Source organism: Phyllobates terribilis, unplaced genomic scaffold, assembly GCF_046119375.1.
Source record: "Phyllobates terribilis strain yellow unplaced genomic scaffold, ASM4611937v1 Scaffold_1__5_contigs__length_1240528914, whole genome shotgun sequence".
Lineage (NCBI taxonomy): Eukaryota > Metazoa > Chordata > Amphibia > Anura > Dendrobatidae > Phyllobates > Phyllobates terribilis.
The window spans coordinates 813,531,968-813,550,264 of NW_027362761.1; the positions used below are offsets into that span (position 1 = coordinate 813,531,968).

At 45.1% G+C, this 18,297-nt stretch overlaps 1 protein-coding gene across 1 annotated transcript in view; it reads right to left on the minus strand.

Moving 5' to 3' along the window:
• Positions 1–2,088: 2,088 nt before the first annotated feature.
• Positions 2,089–18,297, minus strand: part of PPEF2 (protein phosphatase with EF-hand domain 2) — a 104,796-nt gene continuing 88,587 nt past the window's right edge. The window contains exons 12-17 of the mRNA XM_073655213.1: positions 17,852–18,037; positions 14,243–14,385; positions 14,051–14,157; positions 13,744–13,907; positions 9,982–10,069; positions 2,089–2,625 (exon numbers count right to left, since the gene is read on the minus strand). Of these exons, the coding sequence (XP_073511314.1) occupies positions 2,426–2,625; positions 9,982–10,069; positions 13,744–13,907; positions 14,051–14,157; positions 14,243–14,385; positions 17,852–18,037 (888 nt within the window). The 3' untranslated portion in view covers positions 2,089–2,425. The remainder of the gene's footprint in view (positions 2,626–9,981; positions 10,070–13,743; positions 13,908–14,050; positions 14,158–14,242; positions 14,386–17,851; positions 18,038–18,297) is intronic.

Genomic DNA, 18,297 nt, shown 5'->3' on the forward strand with positions numbered 1-18,297 from the left:
TCGACCAGCAAACACTGGAGCGATCTAGCATGTCGCCACTAGCAGGAGACGACCAGAGCGATGTTAAAAACAGCAGGAGACAGCGGTTGGTAAGTATGCTACGATGGGCAGGGAGCATGCATCATTGATACCACTCCATCGGTGAAATAAAAACGTCGGAGTCATGTTTTAATTGAGGAAGTTGAGCAGTGTTCCTGTGATAATGAGAAATCTTTTGACAATGATTATTGGATTCATATTTGACTAATGCTGTTTTTGTGTAGACTGGTGTTTCCAGCATTGGATATGTAGATTTAACCTTATTAAAAACTTGAGTTAATTTTAATGCATAAAATGCTATACTGGTTTACAACTATTTATGTACTTTCCGCACTTATATAGCGCCATTAATTCCACAGCGACTTACATCTATTGGGGCTCACAATCTAAATTCCCTATCAGTATGTCTTTGGAGTGTGGGAGGAAACCGAAGAACCAGCAGCGCCGTCTTTTATTACGCTGATCTATTGTATAATGCATTGCAATGCATTATACTGTACCTGTCAGTGCTGCACTGATGACCATGCTCCTGGCATGGTCTAAACAGGCTACTATAGCTGGCAGACCCTGAGGTAGTCTTGACTACCTCAGGTTGCCATAGCAACAATCAGGCCCTAGTTCGCAGCATTTAGGGGGTTAAATGGCCTGGGACGGTGCCTGCACCGCTCCTGGCCATGACGGCCAGAGCTCGGCGATCGTGCATGCACAGCTGTTGTGCCTGCATGATCGCCATGATGTAAACTTGCATCAAAGGTCATGAAGGGTTTAAGCAGCATGTACTTTTCCAATTTTATGCTCACTGGCGGACACAGACAGAAGACGGCCCCTGTCCATGAACAGTATATGGGCCTTTTGCAGTCCAATAGTTCATCATATTGCACAATTCCACCTGCTTTGGAGGTGGATATGGGCCTCCTACCTTTTGGGCCCCTTTTCAACCGCACAGGTTGCAGCAATGATAACGCCGCCCCAGTTTATGACCCTTTCTCCGAGCTTAATTTAAAACCAGCATTGATAATGTGTGCTACTACTCTGCAATTTAAGAGTACTGTAATCAACGTGGACTATAAAGGTATATTAACAAGTTTGCTGTGATTCCATGGTAGTTGAGGCTGCTATTTGACTGCATTGTCTGAATATACCCTTAAAAAGTTGTCCACCTTTAGGGACAATTTTTTTGTTTATTTAAATACATGTATTTAATGCTTACATTTTTTTGCAAGCACAGAGAAAACCCAGTTAGAATTTGGGGTTAGAGTGCTTTCACATTGCATTTTAGCACCGGTTCTGTGACCCTGTCGGGGCTTAAGTCTGAACCGCCCAGCAAAATGGGACTCGGATGTATTCGCCGACAGGGCCATAGACTATGTTCTATGAAGTGCATCATTTTTGGGGGTATACGTCTACTGGAGGCGGACGCCCAGATACAGTCTACTACATCTGAGTGTCCATCTCCAGTAGGCGTACACGCCCGAAAATGATGCGCGTCAGAGCACATGTTCGCTCTGCTGGCACTAATATAACAAAAGACTGACTGTCACTTCCAAACAGAAAACTGGTGTGTACAGGTGTATACCAAGAATAGCCATCTCTATATATAACTAACAAAGTGGCACTCTATTATATGCTATCCCGTTTTGCCGGGGGTTCGGATGTACCGTAAGCCCTGCCGGGGCCACTGAATGGGTGCCAAAACGCAATGTGAAAGCGCACTTAGACTAGTGCATCGGCTGCCCCCAGTGCACTTCTAGGCTCACTTTCTCTTCACTTACATGAATGCATGGCTTTGTATTTCTATGACATATTTGGCCATGCATTCTATTTAGTTACACTAAACGTTGAATCAGATTCCCTTTAATTCAAATGGCCGTAGACGTTTTCTGATGAATAATCACTTGTTTCATTTTGATCATAGCATTAGAAACTTCTATGACCAACATGCAAAAATGAATCAAACAATGCTGGTGCAAATAGTCTGTTTATAACAAAAGCGCAAGTTTATTATCAACTGCTGTCCAAAAAACAACATACTCATTTCATTCTAGGGGTAATAAGTGTCTGGCAATAATGGGCATAATCAAAATAGTGCTTTTTGAATAACAATTCTGTCTATAGACAGCATTAGTCAGGCTATTATTCACATGGTTCTGCACATTTTGTATAAGAAGCTTTCTTTTCTTTTATACAGTATTATACAATTATAAGATCTATATATAGATACAAACAAGTAGAAATACACGTATTTACATATTTCTGAAATCGGATGATATTGTGGGCAGCTATTCTGAAAATCATAGTTTGGTACCTAACGCATTTCTTCACGGACTTGTCTGTGTACTTGTCACAGACCCTTGGGTATGTATCTCATCAGAATGTCTGGTTTCCATCAAAAATCCTCTCTGTCTTCAATGTTCGGTCTGTCGGCCAGTCGGAAAGCTTCCAGGAATTCATTGATGTCTATATTACCATCGTTATTGAAGTCCATGCTCTTAGCCATGTTACAGATGGCTTCATCACTGACATCTATTTTTAAGTGTGAGCTCAGCAGTTTCCATGTGTGTTTGAATTCCACAAATGAAATGAGTCCTGAAACAAAAATCCAATTAAACTTGAAATGTAAATTTACAAAATAGTAAAAACAAGAAATAAAATGAAAGGAATTTGAGAATCAGCAGTATATGTAATCTTATCTGCGTTTTAGCAAGGCCACAGTCCTGGCAATGATCATTAAATGCTCTCCCTAGGACAACCACTTGTCACATGTCCAACTAGGTCATATGGATTAGAGGCGGTAACCCCTTCTGTCAGTCAGAAAGTAAAATGGCTTAGTAAGAGTAGCTCTTTTTCTAGCAAACTCATGCAATTCATAACACACTCACCTCAATGGTCCCGTGCCATATAATGCTACATAAAGCAATGACTCCTGCTCGGGGAGACACAGTCGTACATTACATGTTGCAATACGGTAGTAATGCCGCCAGAGGTGGCAATAACACATGCACAAGAATCACTAATACCTTTGCAGGATAATTTTTTCGCTTTTAGGGTTCGTTCTCATCTGCATATAAAATCGACAAGTGCAATGTGAAAAAAAAACACCAAGGTTACTTACCGGTAGCCGGTTTTTCCTGAACCCATGACAGCACACCTTTTAGAGAGGGATCCGCCCCACCAAGGACAGGAAACCGTCTGAAATAAAAGGGCGGTACCTCTCCCTCACTTCAGTTGATTACAGAGCATTGAGAGGACCTCCAGAAAAGGTTAGACACATAGCCAACACCTACAATATATATATACACCCAAAACATAAAGTGCTCACCAGGGTGTGAGAAAGAGACGGGGGGAAAACTACGGGTGCTGTCATGGGTTCAAGAAAAAATGCTTACCTGTAAGTAACCTTGGTGTTTTCCCTTCACCCATGACAGCACAGCTTGAGAGAATTTTGGAGAATATGAGCAACCTAGGGAAGGATCACCGCCTGAAGTACCCTTCTCCCAAAAGTGAGGTCAGAGGAGGATAGATCCAACCTATAGTGCTTATAGAAGGTGGATGGTGCAGACCAAGTAGCAGCTTTACATATCTGGTCAATTGAGACGTCTGCTCTCTCTGCCCAGGAGGTCGCTACAGCTCTGATGGAATGCGCTTTAATACCGTCCGGTGCCGGAACACCTGTAAATATGTAAGCTAGACAAATGGCCTCCCTAAGCCACCTAGAAATAGTTCCCTTTGACACCCCGTGACCTTTCCTACTCCCCTGAAAGGCCAGAAACAAGGAGTGGTCCTTGCCTCACTAGTCATGTCTATGTACTATAGTAAAGCCCTTCTAACATCTAGATTGTGGAATCTAACCTCCCCAGGTTTTTTTTGTTACTGCAGAATGAGGGAAGCACAATCTCTTGATTACAGTGGAATCTGGAAGCTACTTTTGGAAGGTATGCTGGATCTGTATGTAGGACAACCCGGTCATCATGAATTTGGGTGTATGGGGGATTGACAGAAAGGGCCTGCAGGTCACTCACCCTACGGGCCGATGTTAGGGCCGCTAGGAGAATGGTTTTGAGGGTGAGGAACTTTGGAGAGATAACCTGCAGGGGTTCAAATGGGTCGCCAGAGAGTGCGTTTAAATCCAAATTCAGGTCCCACGGAGGAACTCTGAGAGCCCGAACTGGCTTAGCTCTGGAACAGGATTTAATGAATCTAGAGATCCACCCGTTCCCTGCCTGGTTACAATTATAGAGCGCCCCTAGGGCGGACACCTGAACTTTAAGTGTTCCCGTAGCTAACCCCAGGTCACGTCCCTTCTGTAAAAACTCTAGGACCTCTTTAATTGGAGGTTTATCCGACAACGGGGAGTCTATAAAATCCTGGAATTTTCCCCAGATTCTGCTATAAATCTTAGTTGTTATGGGCTTCCTACTACCCAATAAGGTGGAAACTAGGCCTGGTGAAAACCCCCTATTCCTCAGTAACATCCTCTCAAATTCCAAGCCGCCAGATGGAAACCTTTGGCTTGTGCATTGAACATCGGCCCCTGGATGAGAATGTCCGGCCTGTCCGGCAGAACCCTGGGATCCGAGACCGACATTAGACGAAGTAGGGAGAACCAGGGTCTTTTTGGCCAAAAGGGGGCTACCAGAATTATCCTTGCCCCCTCCTCCCGAATTTTCCTCACAACTGACGGAATCATTACTATCGGTGGAAAAGCATAGGCCCTCCTGAACTTCCAGGGTATCTGGAGAGCGTCTACAGCATAGGGATTTTCTGTCGGATCTAGTGAACAGAATCTCTCCACCTTCCTGTTCGCCCTGGTGGCGAACAAATCTATGTCCGGTGACCCCCAGAATTGGATAATCTGCTGGAAGACTATCAGGTTTAGAGCCCACTCTCCCTGTCTTAGAGTGTGGCGACTGAGAAAATCTGTCCTTGAATTTTCCACCCCCCGGATGTAAAGAACACTGAGGGATGGGAGATGCTGTTCTGCTAGTTGCAGGATTCTGTTTGCCACTGCCATCAGGGAGCGTGATCTTGTTCCACCCTGGTGATTTATATAAGCCACTGTCGTCCGATTGTCGGACCTGATCTGGACATGGCGACCCTGTATATGGGGAAGGAAGCCTATTAGGGATTTCTCCACTGCCAAAAGCTCTTTTAGGTTCAATGATGTCCCTATTTCGTGACGTAGCCAGAGCCCCTGAATCGAGAGATCTGCTAGATGACCCCCCCAGCCGAAGCCACTTGCATCTGTTGCAATTATATGGTCGACTGGTCTGGACCACTGCAAGCCTGAGGTCAGATTCTCCCTGTTTGTCCACCATGAGAGGGAGTCTACCGTCTCTAGGGAAAGAGATAGTCCTCTTTCTAAATGTCCGTTGAAGGATTTTTGTGCTGACAGGACCTCCCACTGAAGAAGCCTCATATGACCTTGGGCCCATTTGACTGCTGGGAGACAGGATGTCATGGAGCCCAGTAGGGACATTGCTCCTCTGAGGGACATCACTGGAGACTCTATGGCCCTTGAGACCAAGCTGATTATTTTGCAAACCTTTTCCTCCGGGAGGAAGCAGGCTTGGAGTTGGGAATTTAGGGTCAAGCCCAGAAAGATCTGAGTCTTTGAGGGGGATAGTTTTGATTTTTGAATATTTATCAACCATTCTAGCTGATGTAAGGCTGTCCTGACCTCTAAAAGTTGAGAGGAACAGTGGTCTTCTGATTTCCCTATTACCAGAAAGTCGTCTAAGTAGGGAACAATCACCACATTTTTGATTCAGAGAAAAGCTGTCACCTCCGCTATAACCTTTATAAACACTCTCAGTGCTATCGAGAGTCCAAAGGGAAGGGCAGTAAATTGGAAATGCCTCAATTCCCCTTGAATAGGGCTACCCTTAGGTACTTCTGGTAGTCTGGATGGATTGGGACATGATAATAGGCATCTTTTAGGTCGATAACTGCCATGAAACAATTGTGGTGTAGGAGTTTTACTGCACAGTTCACTGATTCCATCTTGAAAGTCAGGTTCTCTATCAGCTGATTTAGACTTTTGAGGTTGATAATGGTCCTTAAGGACCCATTTGTTTTTTTTATCACAAATAGGGGGAATAAAATCCCCTTCCCCTTTGTGAATCCGGAACTTCGTGAAGGACCTGCTTGTTGACTAAATCTAGCACTTCCGACTCTAGGGCTATCTGCTCCTCCCTGGACTTCCTCCTGGGGGTGATCATGATGGTTCGGTGAGGGATTTGACTGAAGCGTATCTTTAGGCCATTCTTTATGATACTCAACACCCAGGGATTTGAAGTAATGGCTTCCCAAGCTGGGATAAAATGGGAAAGCCTTCCCCCGACCTCTAGCCTTGCATCATTGGGAAGACTTTTTGGTACTGGAGAATGGCCCCCCATACATGTAACCAGAGTCTTTTTTAGATCTGGGCTCCCATCTTTTCCTTTCTCCCGGAGGGTGACCCGGTTAAATCTTTTCCTCCGAAGGTAGGACCTTTTTGTGTCCCCCGTGAACCCTGGGAAACCTCTCATCCTGTCGCCAGCCTTCTCCAAAAGCTCATCCAATTTTTGGCCAAACAAGAGTTTACCATCATAAAGAAGGGAACATAGTTTATGTTTAGACTGCAGGTCTCCTGGGCAACCCTTGAGCCACAGGGCTCGTCTGGCAGCGTTAGATAAGTTTGCAGACCTGGCAGCGAGTTTAACCGAATCCGCTGAGGAGTCGGCAAGGAAAGCGGACGCTTCCTGTAGTAAAAGTAGATTGGAGAGGATTTTATCTCTGGATATCTTTTTATCCTTGAGCTGGTCTTCTAATTGTTGAAGCCACACCATGAGTGACCTAGCGACACAAGTGCCTGCTACCGCTGGTTTCAGGCCCCCTGCCGCCGCTTCCCAGGTGTGACGCAGGAAGGAGTCTGCCTTCTCTTCTAGAGCATCCTTTAGACTGCCTGAATCTTCCAGGGGTAGGGACAATTTTTTGGATGATCGGGCGACAGACCCGTCAACTTTAGGAATTTTATCCCAGGACCCAGAGACACTATCCTCGAAGGGGTACCTTCTTTTAGAGGATGATGGAAACACTCCCGATTTCTCAGGCTTCGTCCATTCCCGGTCTATAAGGGTCTGAATTTTAGGATTCACTGGAAAGGAGCAACTCTTTTTTTTCCTCCAGGCCTGCGAACATAATGTCTTCCAGGGACCTGGCTGCCTCCTCCTCCCTCAACCCGATGGTTGATCTGACAGCTCTGACCAACTTGTCCGTACCCTCAATAGGGAAACAGGGCCTACCACTGTCTGATGAAGAGGAGGATGATGAATCACTGAGGAAGGATCCTCCGACTGGGATCTTTTTTTCCCCTTAAGTAAGCCTTTTAGGGAATCTTGAACCTCTGTGCGGATTACGGATCTTAAATTAGAAGCAAAATCCGGGGTGCTCCCCGCTATGGTTTGGTTAATACAGCTAGCACAAAGCTGTTTCTGCCAATCTATGGAAAGGGGGACTTGGCATAAGGCGCAAACCCTGTGCTTCTGTTTGGCGCTACTCTTCGTAGGTTCCTAAGGAATGAGGCACATAATAACTTTCCATTATTATTAAGTGACATTCATGAAGATCACTCATCCCTGAAGTCACAAAAGGGTACCGGATTTGGAGGCTGTGGCAGGACATAAGATGAATCACTTCTGGATGGCTCTGAAGCGTCCGACACCTTACTTCTCCTGCTGCCGCTACGGTTACTGGAGCGGCTGTCCGTGTGAGAGGCGTCCGACTGCTTCCGCTGGCGTTGCTGAGGTGGAGGGGTCAGCTGGTGCTGCTCCTGGCTGTCCTGGTCTGCCATAGCTGCTATACCACAAGCACGAATATAGGCATCGTTTTACCAGTACAACCCCCCCACCTAAAAAAGAGCATATCCGGAACCTCCTCCGGTTCAGGTGTCCTCCCCCCTCCTGATGCCCGCTGGCCACGGTTTCAGAAGCCGGCCGGCAAGCGCTTACAGGGCGCCGCCATGATGGATCCGTGTGCCGCCCACCCCGACTTCATCGGGCACGCCTCTCCTAGCATGCACCGCGTCGTGACGTCAGGCGCGTAACACCCGGAAGTCGCCGCTCCCAACATGCGGCCAGCCAGGAGCCTGCGGCAGGGAGAGGACAGTGCAGCGGTCTGCGGGGAGCTGGAGCCCTCCTCACCGCCTGCGCACGCTCGGACACGGCTCCAGGGAACCACGGATAGCGCTTCTGGAACCTGGAACACGTTGCACAGGCTGGCGCCCGCTCTTCCACACCGGAACAGGCCCAAGAAAGTATGAACATCTTCTTTCCGACAGGTTCCCATCAAGGACAGGAAACCAACTGAAGCGAGGGAGAGGTACCGCCCTTTTATTTCAGAGGGTTGTCCTGTTCTTGCTGGGCTGGATCCCTTTCTCAAGGTGTGCTGTCATGGGTGAGGGGGAAAATCGCATTGCACTCGCAACAATGTTATTCAACTAGGCAGTGTTCATCTGTGAGTTTTTCCTCACCTGAAATTGGGGTGAGGGAAAAAATAGCAGCATGCTGTGTATGGCCGCATAAAATGGCACCAATGCAAAAAAAAAAAATCTCACGGCACACGGATCATGCGTGTGCGTCCGATTTTTATGCACCCATTTCATAGGAAACCCAACATTTCATCAGCAGAGTACAGTAGATTCCCAGAATAAATATATAGATAGAAAGATGTCAATGAGATATATAATTAGTGCAGTACGTGTGTAGTTTACTGTACATGTATTGTACTGTACATGTAGCAAATATAACATTAAATGAAAAAAATGGCGTGGGGCCCCCCTTATTTTTATTAACCAGCAGAGGGAAAGCAGACAGCTGGGGGCTGGTGTTATTATTCTGGGAAGGGGCCAATATCCATAAAGGTTCCCAGCCTATTAATATCAGCTCAGATGTCTGCGTAGACTTTACTGGTTATTACAATTTTTTAATAACCAGCAAAGGCTAAGCAGACAGTTGCGGACTGATATTAATAGGCTGGGAAGGGACCAGGGATATTGGCCCCCTCCCAGACAAATATCAACAGCCCTCAGCCACTTCAGAAATGGCGAATTAGATGCACCAATTCTGGCACTTAGCCCAGCTCTTCCCGCTTGCCCTGGTGCGTTGGCAAGTGGGGTAATGGTTTGGGGGTTGATGTCAGCTTTGCAATGTCAGCTGATATCAAGCCCATGGGTTAGTAAGGAGAGGTGTCTATAAGACACCCCCATTACTAATCCCATAGTCAAAAGTAATAAACACAAACACACACACAGAGAAAAGACGTTTCATTGTAAAAGCACTCCTCAACCCTCCTTTACCCATTTATTACCTTTAAAAAATAAAAAAATCCAAAGGGGTCCGTCTTAAATCCATCCCACAACAACCCCCGACTCTGCTACATCCAGATGCAGTGCTGAGCGGTGACATCAGTAATGTGATCGCCGGAACACAATGACAGTAACATGTGAATCTGGCTGCTGCCAAGAGCGCTGACATCACTAAGGTTATCGCAGTTCATAGCCGATGAACTGCGGTAACTTCACTGACGTCACCACTTGCAGGGTGAGTTATTTCTCACACTGTGAGCGCTGACGTCAGTAAGCATATCGCAGGTCATAGCCAATGAACCTGTTTTTTCAGGGCTTCAGACAAAAGTTCAAAAGGAGCCACTGACATGTGGCTAAAACGTGATGTGAACCTAGACTATTACAAAACCATCCTATAGCAATGAGTACCCTGAGAGCCACAGAAAGTTTATCTTCCAATATGAAGCATGAATACTCTAGTACTACTTTTTATCAATATCACATCCAGGTTTCTTCTGATTTTTTTTCAGTAGAGCTGTTGGTACAGCAGAGGTCTATCAGCACCACTACAAATAAAAATATCAGAACAATGCATTGATAGATGCAACTCTCGTACTCACCTGAGCTGTCACTATCAATAATCCGAAATATTGTTTCCAAGTCTGATCTGTTTCTATAGAGAGCCTCCAGCAAACTGGAATGTAAGTTCTGCCAATGATAAAGATGATATGCCAAATAGTGGGTGAGAATATGCATATAATATGATTAACAAAACTTATAGAAAAAGAAAAAAGAGGGTTCATTGCAACAGACATACAGTGGGTATGGAAAGTATTCAGACCCCTTTAAATTTTTCACTCTTTGTTTCATTGCAGCCATTTGTTAAATTCTAAAAAGTTCATTTTTTTTCTCATTAAAGTACACTCTGCATTCCATCTTGGCTGAAAAAAACAGTAATGTAGAAATTTTTGCAAATGTATTAAAAAAGAAAAACTGAAATATCACATGGCCATAAGTATTCAGACCCTTTGCTCAGTATTCAGTAGACGCACCCTTTTGAGCTAGTACAGCCATGAGTCTTCTTTGGAAAGATGCAACAAGTTTTCACACCTGGATTTGGGGATCCTCTGCCATTCTTCCTTGCAGATCCTCTCCAGTTCCGTCAGGTTGTATGGTGAACATTGGTGGACAGCCATTTTCAGGTCTCTCCAGAGATGCTCAATTGGGTTTAGGTCAGGGCTCTGGCTGGGCCAGTCAAGAATGGTCCCAGAGTTGTTCTGAAGCCACTCCTTTGTTATTTTAGCTTTGTGCTTAGGGTCATTGTCTTGTTGGAATGTGAATCTTCAGCCAAGTCTGAGGTCCAGAGCACTCTTGAAAAGGTTTTCATCCAGGATATCTCTGTACTTGGCCGCATTCATGTTTCCTTCAATTGCAATCAGTCGTCCTCTGCCTGCATCTGATAAACACCCCCATAGCATGATGCTGCCACAACCATGTTTCACTGTTGGGATTGTATTGGGCAGATGATGAGCAGTGCCTGGTTTTCTCCACACATACCGCTTAGAATTATCACCAAAAAGTTCTATCTTCGTCTCACCAGACCAGAGAATCTTATTTCTCATATTCTCGGAGTCCTTCGTGTGTTTTTGAGCAAACTCTATGCAGGCTTTCATATGTCTTGCACTGAGGAGAGGCTTCCGTTGGGCCATTCTGCCATAAAGGCCCGACTGGTGGAGGGCTGCAGTGATAGTTGACTTTGTGGAACTTTCTCCCATCTCCTTACTGCATCTCTGGAGCTCAGCCACAGTGATCTTGGGGTTCTTCTTTACCTCTCTCACCAAGGCTCTTCTCCCACGATTGCTCAGTTTGGCTGGAAGGCCAGGTCTAGGAAGACTTCTGGTAGCCCCAAACTTCTTCCATTTAAGGATTATGGAGGCCACTGTGCTCTTAGGAACCTTGAGTAATGCAGAAATTCTTTTGTAACCTTGGTCAGATCTGTGCCTTGTCACAATTCTGTCTCTGAGCTCCTTGGGCAGTTCCTTTGAGCACATGATTCTCATTTGTTCTGACATGCACTGCGAGGTCTTAAATAGACAGGTGTGTGCCTTTCCAAATCAAGTCCTATCAGCTTAATTAAACACAGCTGGACTCCAATGAAGAAGTAGGAGGAGGATCACAAGGAAATGGATAGCATGTGACTTAAATATGAGTGTCTGAGCAAAGGGTCTGAATACTTATGACCATGGGATATTTAAGTTTTTCTTTTTTAATAAATTTGCAAAAATTTCTACATTTCTGTTTTTTTTTTCAGTCAAGATGGGGTGCAGAGTGTACTTTAATGATAAATTAAAAATGAACTTTTTAGAATTTATCAAATGGCTGCAATGAAACAAAGAGTGAAAAATTTAAAGGGTCTGAATACTTTCCGTACCCAGTGTACATACAGCATGTAACCGCAGCCAATGATTTATGGCTAACAAAAAGAATTAATGAGTAATTATATGTATAGAAATTATATAGAATTATAATCATATAGAATGAATATTTTTTTCTGGTCATTTCAATTCTGGTAAGTGTGATCTTTTCATTCCATCGGACTCTAGACAAACTAGACTGTCCTGCACAATACCAGTAGCATAGCTAAGGTGTTGTGGGTGTCTTACATAATGATTACCAGTGGAATGAATGCTGCTTGCTCTCTGAAATGCCTAAACACCTCCATCTGGAATACTATGGAGAAGTTCTGAGGCAGGACTCTGGGACTTTTATGGGTCCCTCCATTACCCCATCCTACCGCTCTTAGATGTGTGAATAAATTCCATCCTCTACTACTTGTGTGCCGGAGTTACCCATGCACTTTATTATCTCACCTACTTATACCTTTGATTTTCTCATTTTTCAGATTTGTACTTGTCATACAAATATGTTTGTTTTCATATTTTAATTTAAATGGAAAAAGTTGTCATGTTAGCCCTAGAACTATATATCAAGTCTCAAATAGTGTTCATAAGTGAAGAGTCACTTTAATGCAAGAGAGCAGTGACAGAGAAGGGACAGCTATGAACGAGTTTTTAATATATCATGTGCCATTTTAGAAGTTCTCTCCTTTAACAGTTGGCATTCATGGCCATCAGTGTTGAGAGATGTTACACCATATAAAAGGTATACTACATAGCACAAAATCTCTTCCTTAGAAGTGAAATATAACTTGCTATAATTTAAAAAAAAAAAAAAAGCTTTACTTTGAAAAAAGAAAAAAAGTTCAGTAATAAACATCATAACAGTACCAAAACGGTAAGTTTTGTCCATATTCACATATATCAAAAGGGAATCTGTCACCAGGTTTTTGCCACCTAATCTGAGAGCAGCATAATGTAGCGATAGATATCCTGATTCCAGCAATGTGTCATTTACTGAGCTGCTTGCCATAGTTTTGATAAAATCAGTGTGTTAACAGCAGGAGATTATCATTAGAGGACTAGTAAACCTGCTATCATGTAGTTCTCCATATGCATGAGCTCTGTATGACCCCTCTCCCACCACTCATTGGCAGCTTTCTGTCTATTCACAGTGTACACAGAAAGCTGCCAATCAGTGATGTGGGCGGGGTTATACAGGGCTCAGCATTCAGAGCACAGCTAGATCTGCTGCAGAGACAGTGATTTTATCAAAACTGCAGCAACCAGTACGTGATACATTGCTGGAATCAGGAACTCTGTGCCTACATCATGCTACTCCCACATGAGGCAGCAAAAAATTGGTGACAACTTCTCTTTAACATACTGAATTCCACATAGACCAGGGCAGAGTTGCCAACATGACTTTTAATTTTTTTCTGGACAGCTTATCAAAAAAACACGAAGAGATAATATTTTTATGGACACATTGGAAAACCACAATAAATCATTATGATTAGAAGTGATCCATGTCTATCGCCAATAATTCAGATATGTAGACATTAACTGCATTCATTGTAAACTATAATATGATAATTACACACAAAATAATCTGTATAAGTTCTCAGCTTCAATAAAATCATAGACACTTTACATTTTTCTACGGAGAGGGTAAAAAACTGCCCTATTTTTACAGACTGTCCTGGAATTTCTGTACGGTTGGCAACCTTTGGACCAGGGTGATAACAAGGAAGAGTCCGAAGTACAATCACACTGAACAGGAGACATCTTCTTCTTTTACGTATTTCATCAAAGTCAGAATATAATGCCATTACAGTTTGGCTTCAAACACAAGCATACACCCATTCACATTCACAGACAGTGTCACATCAACCAGCCTCAATTCAAGCAATGTAGTCATCTAACAAGCACCTTGTATTGAAAGAATTCAACTAAACCCCAAAAAGAAGTGACAATTAGTTTTACCTCTCTTACTGGTTGGCATACAGCAAGTTCATCAAACCACTCTTTGTATCTCAACAGTCCATCCGTTGAATTTCGGACAAGCTGTGGCCTAAGCATTCTCCAAGGCAGGCCTAGATTAAGGACGGACTCTAGTGCAGTTGCCCAGTCGTTTAGTGTAATATATCCTGTATAGGTAAACCAAATGTTTTATGATTTAAGATGCTGACCACAAAACAGACTCTGACATGCAAACCTCAAGACTTTACTATGAACTTCTATATATCAAATAAAGATTTCTACTGTAATGGTCAAGTAATATTTGATTTACCAGACTTATTCTTGTCATATCTGTTGAATTCCTGGATGAGATCTGATTTATGAGCAAATAGCTTCTCCCTTAAAGCCCTGAGTGCAGATGCTTCTACTGTACTTATTCTGGAACACAAAATACGTACAAAGACTAAGAAACCTGGACCCCAAACTGGCAAAGATTAACCACTAAGTGTGCACAGAACAGTACCTTTGCCTTAAGGTAAGAGTGTTTGTAGATTTGTTTGCTTGGTACTGCACAAAATGAGGGACCAGATCAGGACCCAGCTTTACATATGCTCCTTTATTACTGCCAATTTCATAGTAATTTGAAGCTGAAAATATTGTCAGGACCTATAAAAAGCAAATGCAAAAGAAAGAAGGTGAAGTGTATTTCATAATTATAGCATTTTTCTCTCTACAGTACATTTACATGACTTTATGTTCTTTTCTTCTGTGTTGTTTTAAATTATAGCCACCCACAAGCTTTAAAACGGTTATCCCAAGGCATTGGAATTCTACAGAACCCCCTACTATGAAGGAATGGTTTTCCAAAGTGGCCTACATCCAATGCAGGGAGCTATCGATTTCCAAAGGAATCAAACTGATACAATATGTAACATACCTGGCGGCGTCTTTGCATAGTGGTCCAACTTCCACTGTGCAAGAGCGCGCACTTGATCTCCAATCCAGAATGTCTCTCTGGCTTCCCTCCATGCTGTCTGTTTGCTTCTGTGTGCTGCTGCTTAAGGGCGGCGCCCGATCACTTCCTGCTTCTTGTACCTGCTGTGGGCACACCCCTTGTGCGTCCTCAGCCTATTGCTGTCTGTCACCTGGTATTTAAACCAGCTGCTCCAATTAACCCATGCCTGAGCATTGTGTTTCATTCAGTGTGTGCTTTCACTCTGAAGGTGCCAGGTCCCGTTCTGTGTTCTCTTGTCTGCCTATCCTGGAGGCTGTATTTCCAGGCCTGTCTGAACACGCTCCTAGCCTGTTCCTCCCGCCTTCTAGGGGCCGATTACCTAGACCCGCTCCTGTATCTTGTTTGTCCTGTCTGAACACGCTCCTTGCCTGTTCGTCCCGCCTCTCTGGGGGCCGTATTCCCAGACCCGCTCCTGTATTCTGCTGCAGTGTCGGTCTCCTCCGTACACTCAGTTCCAGTCTGAACTCTCTCCTATCTTTTACCTGTTTTTTCTCTATGTCCGTTATTTTCCTTTTTCTGCAGAGTCTGAACTCGTACCTAACTCCTGCTTGTTGTCTCTGTACTCCCGTTTGTGAGTTTGTGGTCCACTCGCTACTTCACTGCAAGTACCCTGTGGGTATCTGGCTCTGCCTTTCCCTTCCTGTCTGTTCCGTGTGAACAGATTCCTGTCCCCCCTGCTCTGCCTTGCTCACCGCTCCAGCGGTTCTAGCCTGCTCTGCCTTGCTCACTGCTCCGGCAGCCTTGCTCCGCTCTGACCCTTTTGCTCGCTGCTCCGGCAGCCTTGCTCCGCTCTGACCCTTTTGCTCGCTGCTCCGGCAGCCTCGCTCCGCTCTGACCCTTTTGCTCACTGCTCCGTCAGCCTCGCTCCGCTCTGACCCTTTTGCTCACTGCTCCGGCAGTCTCGCTCCGCTCTTATCCTTTTGCTCACTGCTCCGGCAGTCCTGCTCTACTCTTGCTCACCGCTCCAGGCGGCCTCGTCCTGCTCTACTCTTGCTCAACTCTCCAGGCGGTCTCGTCCTGCTCTGCTCTTGCTCACCGCTCCGGGCGGTCTCGTCCTGCTCTGCTCTTGCTCACCGCTCCGGGCGGTCTCGTCCTGCTCTGCTCTTGCTCACCGCTCCGGGCGGTCTCGTCCTGCTCTGCTCTTGCTCACCGCTCCGGGCGGTCTCGTCCTGCTCTGCTCTTGCTCACCGCTCCGGGCGGTCTTGTCCTGCTCTGCTCTTGCTCACCGCTCCGGGCGGTCTCGTCCTGCTCTGCTCTTGCTCACCACTCCGGGCGGTCTCGTCCTGCTCTGCTCTTGCTCACCGCTCCAGGCGGTCTCGTCCTGCTCTGCTCTTGCTCACCGCTCCGGGCGGTCTCGTCCTGCCCTGCTCTTGCTCACCGCTCCGGGCGGTCTCGTCCTGCCCTGCTCTTGCTCACCGCTCCGGGCGGTCTCGTCCTGCCCTGCTCTCGCTCACCTCTCTGGGCGGCCTCACTCTGCTGTGTTTGTCCGCCACATCTGTGGTTCTGTTCCAGAGTCCCAGTGTGTACTGGGTCCTATCCCGCCTGTATTCCTACCTGCTAGTGCCTTCCTGTCTGCACTCTAGCCGTGCTTGCCTGTACCCCCCTGCCTGCATACCCGCCTGCCTGCATACCAGTCGTGCCTGCCTATTCCCACCAGTCTGTGTGCCAGCCTAACCAGTCTGTTCCTGTATTCCCCTGTGTGGGTCAACAGCCGTGTCCGGGGTCTGTCCTGGAGTAGCACCTGGTCCCTCTGCTCGGTTCCTCCTTGGTGCACTGGCGTCGTATGCCGTCGTGCGACCCTGGTCGGATCGGGTGAATACCTAGTTACGCCCCTCCAGGCATTCACTCTCCGGCACGGTCCAGTGGAATCACACGCACACGCCGCTCAGCCCGGGCGTGTGCATTACACAATAATACCTGGTTCCATTGGTCCAACCTTCAATCTACCCTCACCTATCACACTACAGCTAATTTATTACATCCCTTTCCTGGGCTCCCTTTTCTAACTTCTGCAGTCTCCATCCTCGGTACTGTTGCCCCCCCCCACACTCTCCTCCATGAATTCGGCTTTAGTGAGGGTCTCAGGTTGTGCCCAGTTCCCTTCTTACTGGCCCACTTTACTGTCATAACCCTTATGGACAATACCTAACAGCACCCCTCATATAGCTACAAGTAAACCCATGTATTGCTTGGCATCTATTCTTTATTATTGTGTTGTGCCGTCTTGCGTGGTATTGTCTTCAGCTAGAACTGTGCACCTTTGTGTTAAATACATCTGAGCTTTTATCAGTGGGGCTGATTATATCTTTTGATAATATTCTATAAAACAATACAAACACTTTTCATTGGAAAAAATGTGTAGACTTCACAATACTTTACTGCAAATTATTTTACATTTTAATCTATTACTTGTGCAGCTGGAGCTTCTATAGGACATGTTCTTAGCATACCATGTTTGCTAGCATTGTTGTTAGGTAAAGCTAAGGTCAAACTCAAGCCCTCCACAGAGCACTAGGTCGGGGTTTATGTTAGAATCCCTGAAAAACAGGACCCCAATAGTGCTCAGTGGAGACAGTATGAGTGAGAACTTAGCCTAATATGCTTTCTTCCATTGTAACAGTCAATAAAGCTCCAGTCATATTAAATCTCCAATGGCATGCTAATACAGCTCTTAGCCAGACCTAGCTGAGATTGGTAAATGACAAGAGTATTTATCATTTCATGTCTTCTGGCACTAAAATTATTAGTAACAGAAATGGGCAGATCGATTCGCGAGACTGTGATCCATCGGCTAGGTTAGTAGCCTCTGGCTGCTGGATGAGAGGCCTGTGAATCTCTTACTTTCCAGGATCGCCGGTGCGGCTTTTGATTTGATGGTGCGATGTCAACATAGCTGCATGATGCAAGCCCTGGCTATTCAGTTAGAGAATCGCATGCCTCCAGTTCAGGGGCCAGAGACTACTAACTTGGTTGATTGACTGGCATCCTGTGAATGGATCCACACATCTCTAATTAGTAATGATTTACATGCGTTATGTTAATTAAATTAAATGTCAATATTTAACATTTGATTGTTTTTACAGATTTACTTTAAAAAGCAACAGCAGTTCTGTATACCTTTCTATTATGGCAAAACTCATATCCTTCTTGCTTACACTCATGAGATCTGATTAACATTTGTAGCCCATGATTTCGAAGGATTTTTTCTGTGACATCTGGACCAAAGTAACACCCACCACCGCGAACATTGTTCGATTTACACCCTTCTTGAGGCATGGGATCGCTCCAAAGAATGTCGACAATCTGTGGAAAATAGAGATTGTAAAAACTAGTTACGTACTTTGTATTGCGCTAAGAAATGATTTACACAGAGGCACATTGCAAAAATATCAAGTGCAGAAATAAATAATAAAATAACAGCGGTATGACTGTGGTCTGGACAACCCCCTGTAACAGCAGTCTGGCTGTGTAGTATGAATGTCCCCCAATAATAGAACGCCCCCCAATAACAGCAATCCAGCTATTTAATCTGGACCTTCATCTATAACAGCAGTCTGTGTAGT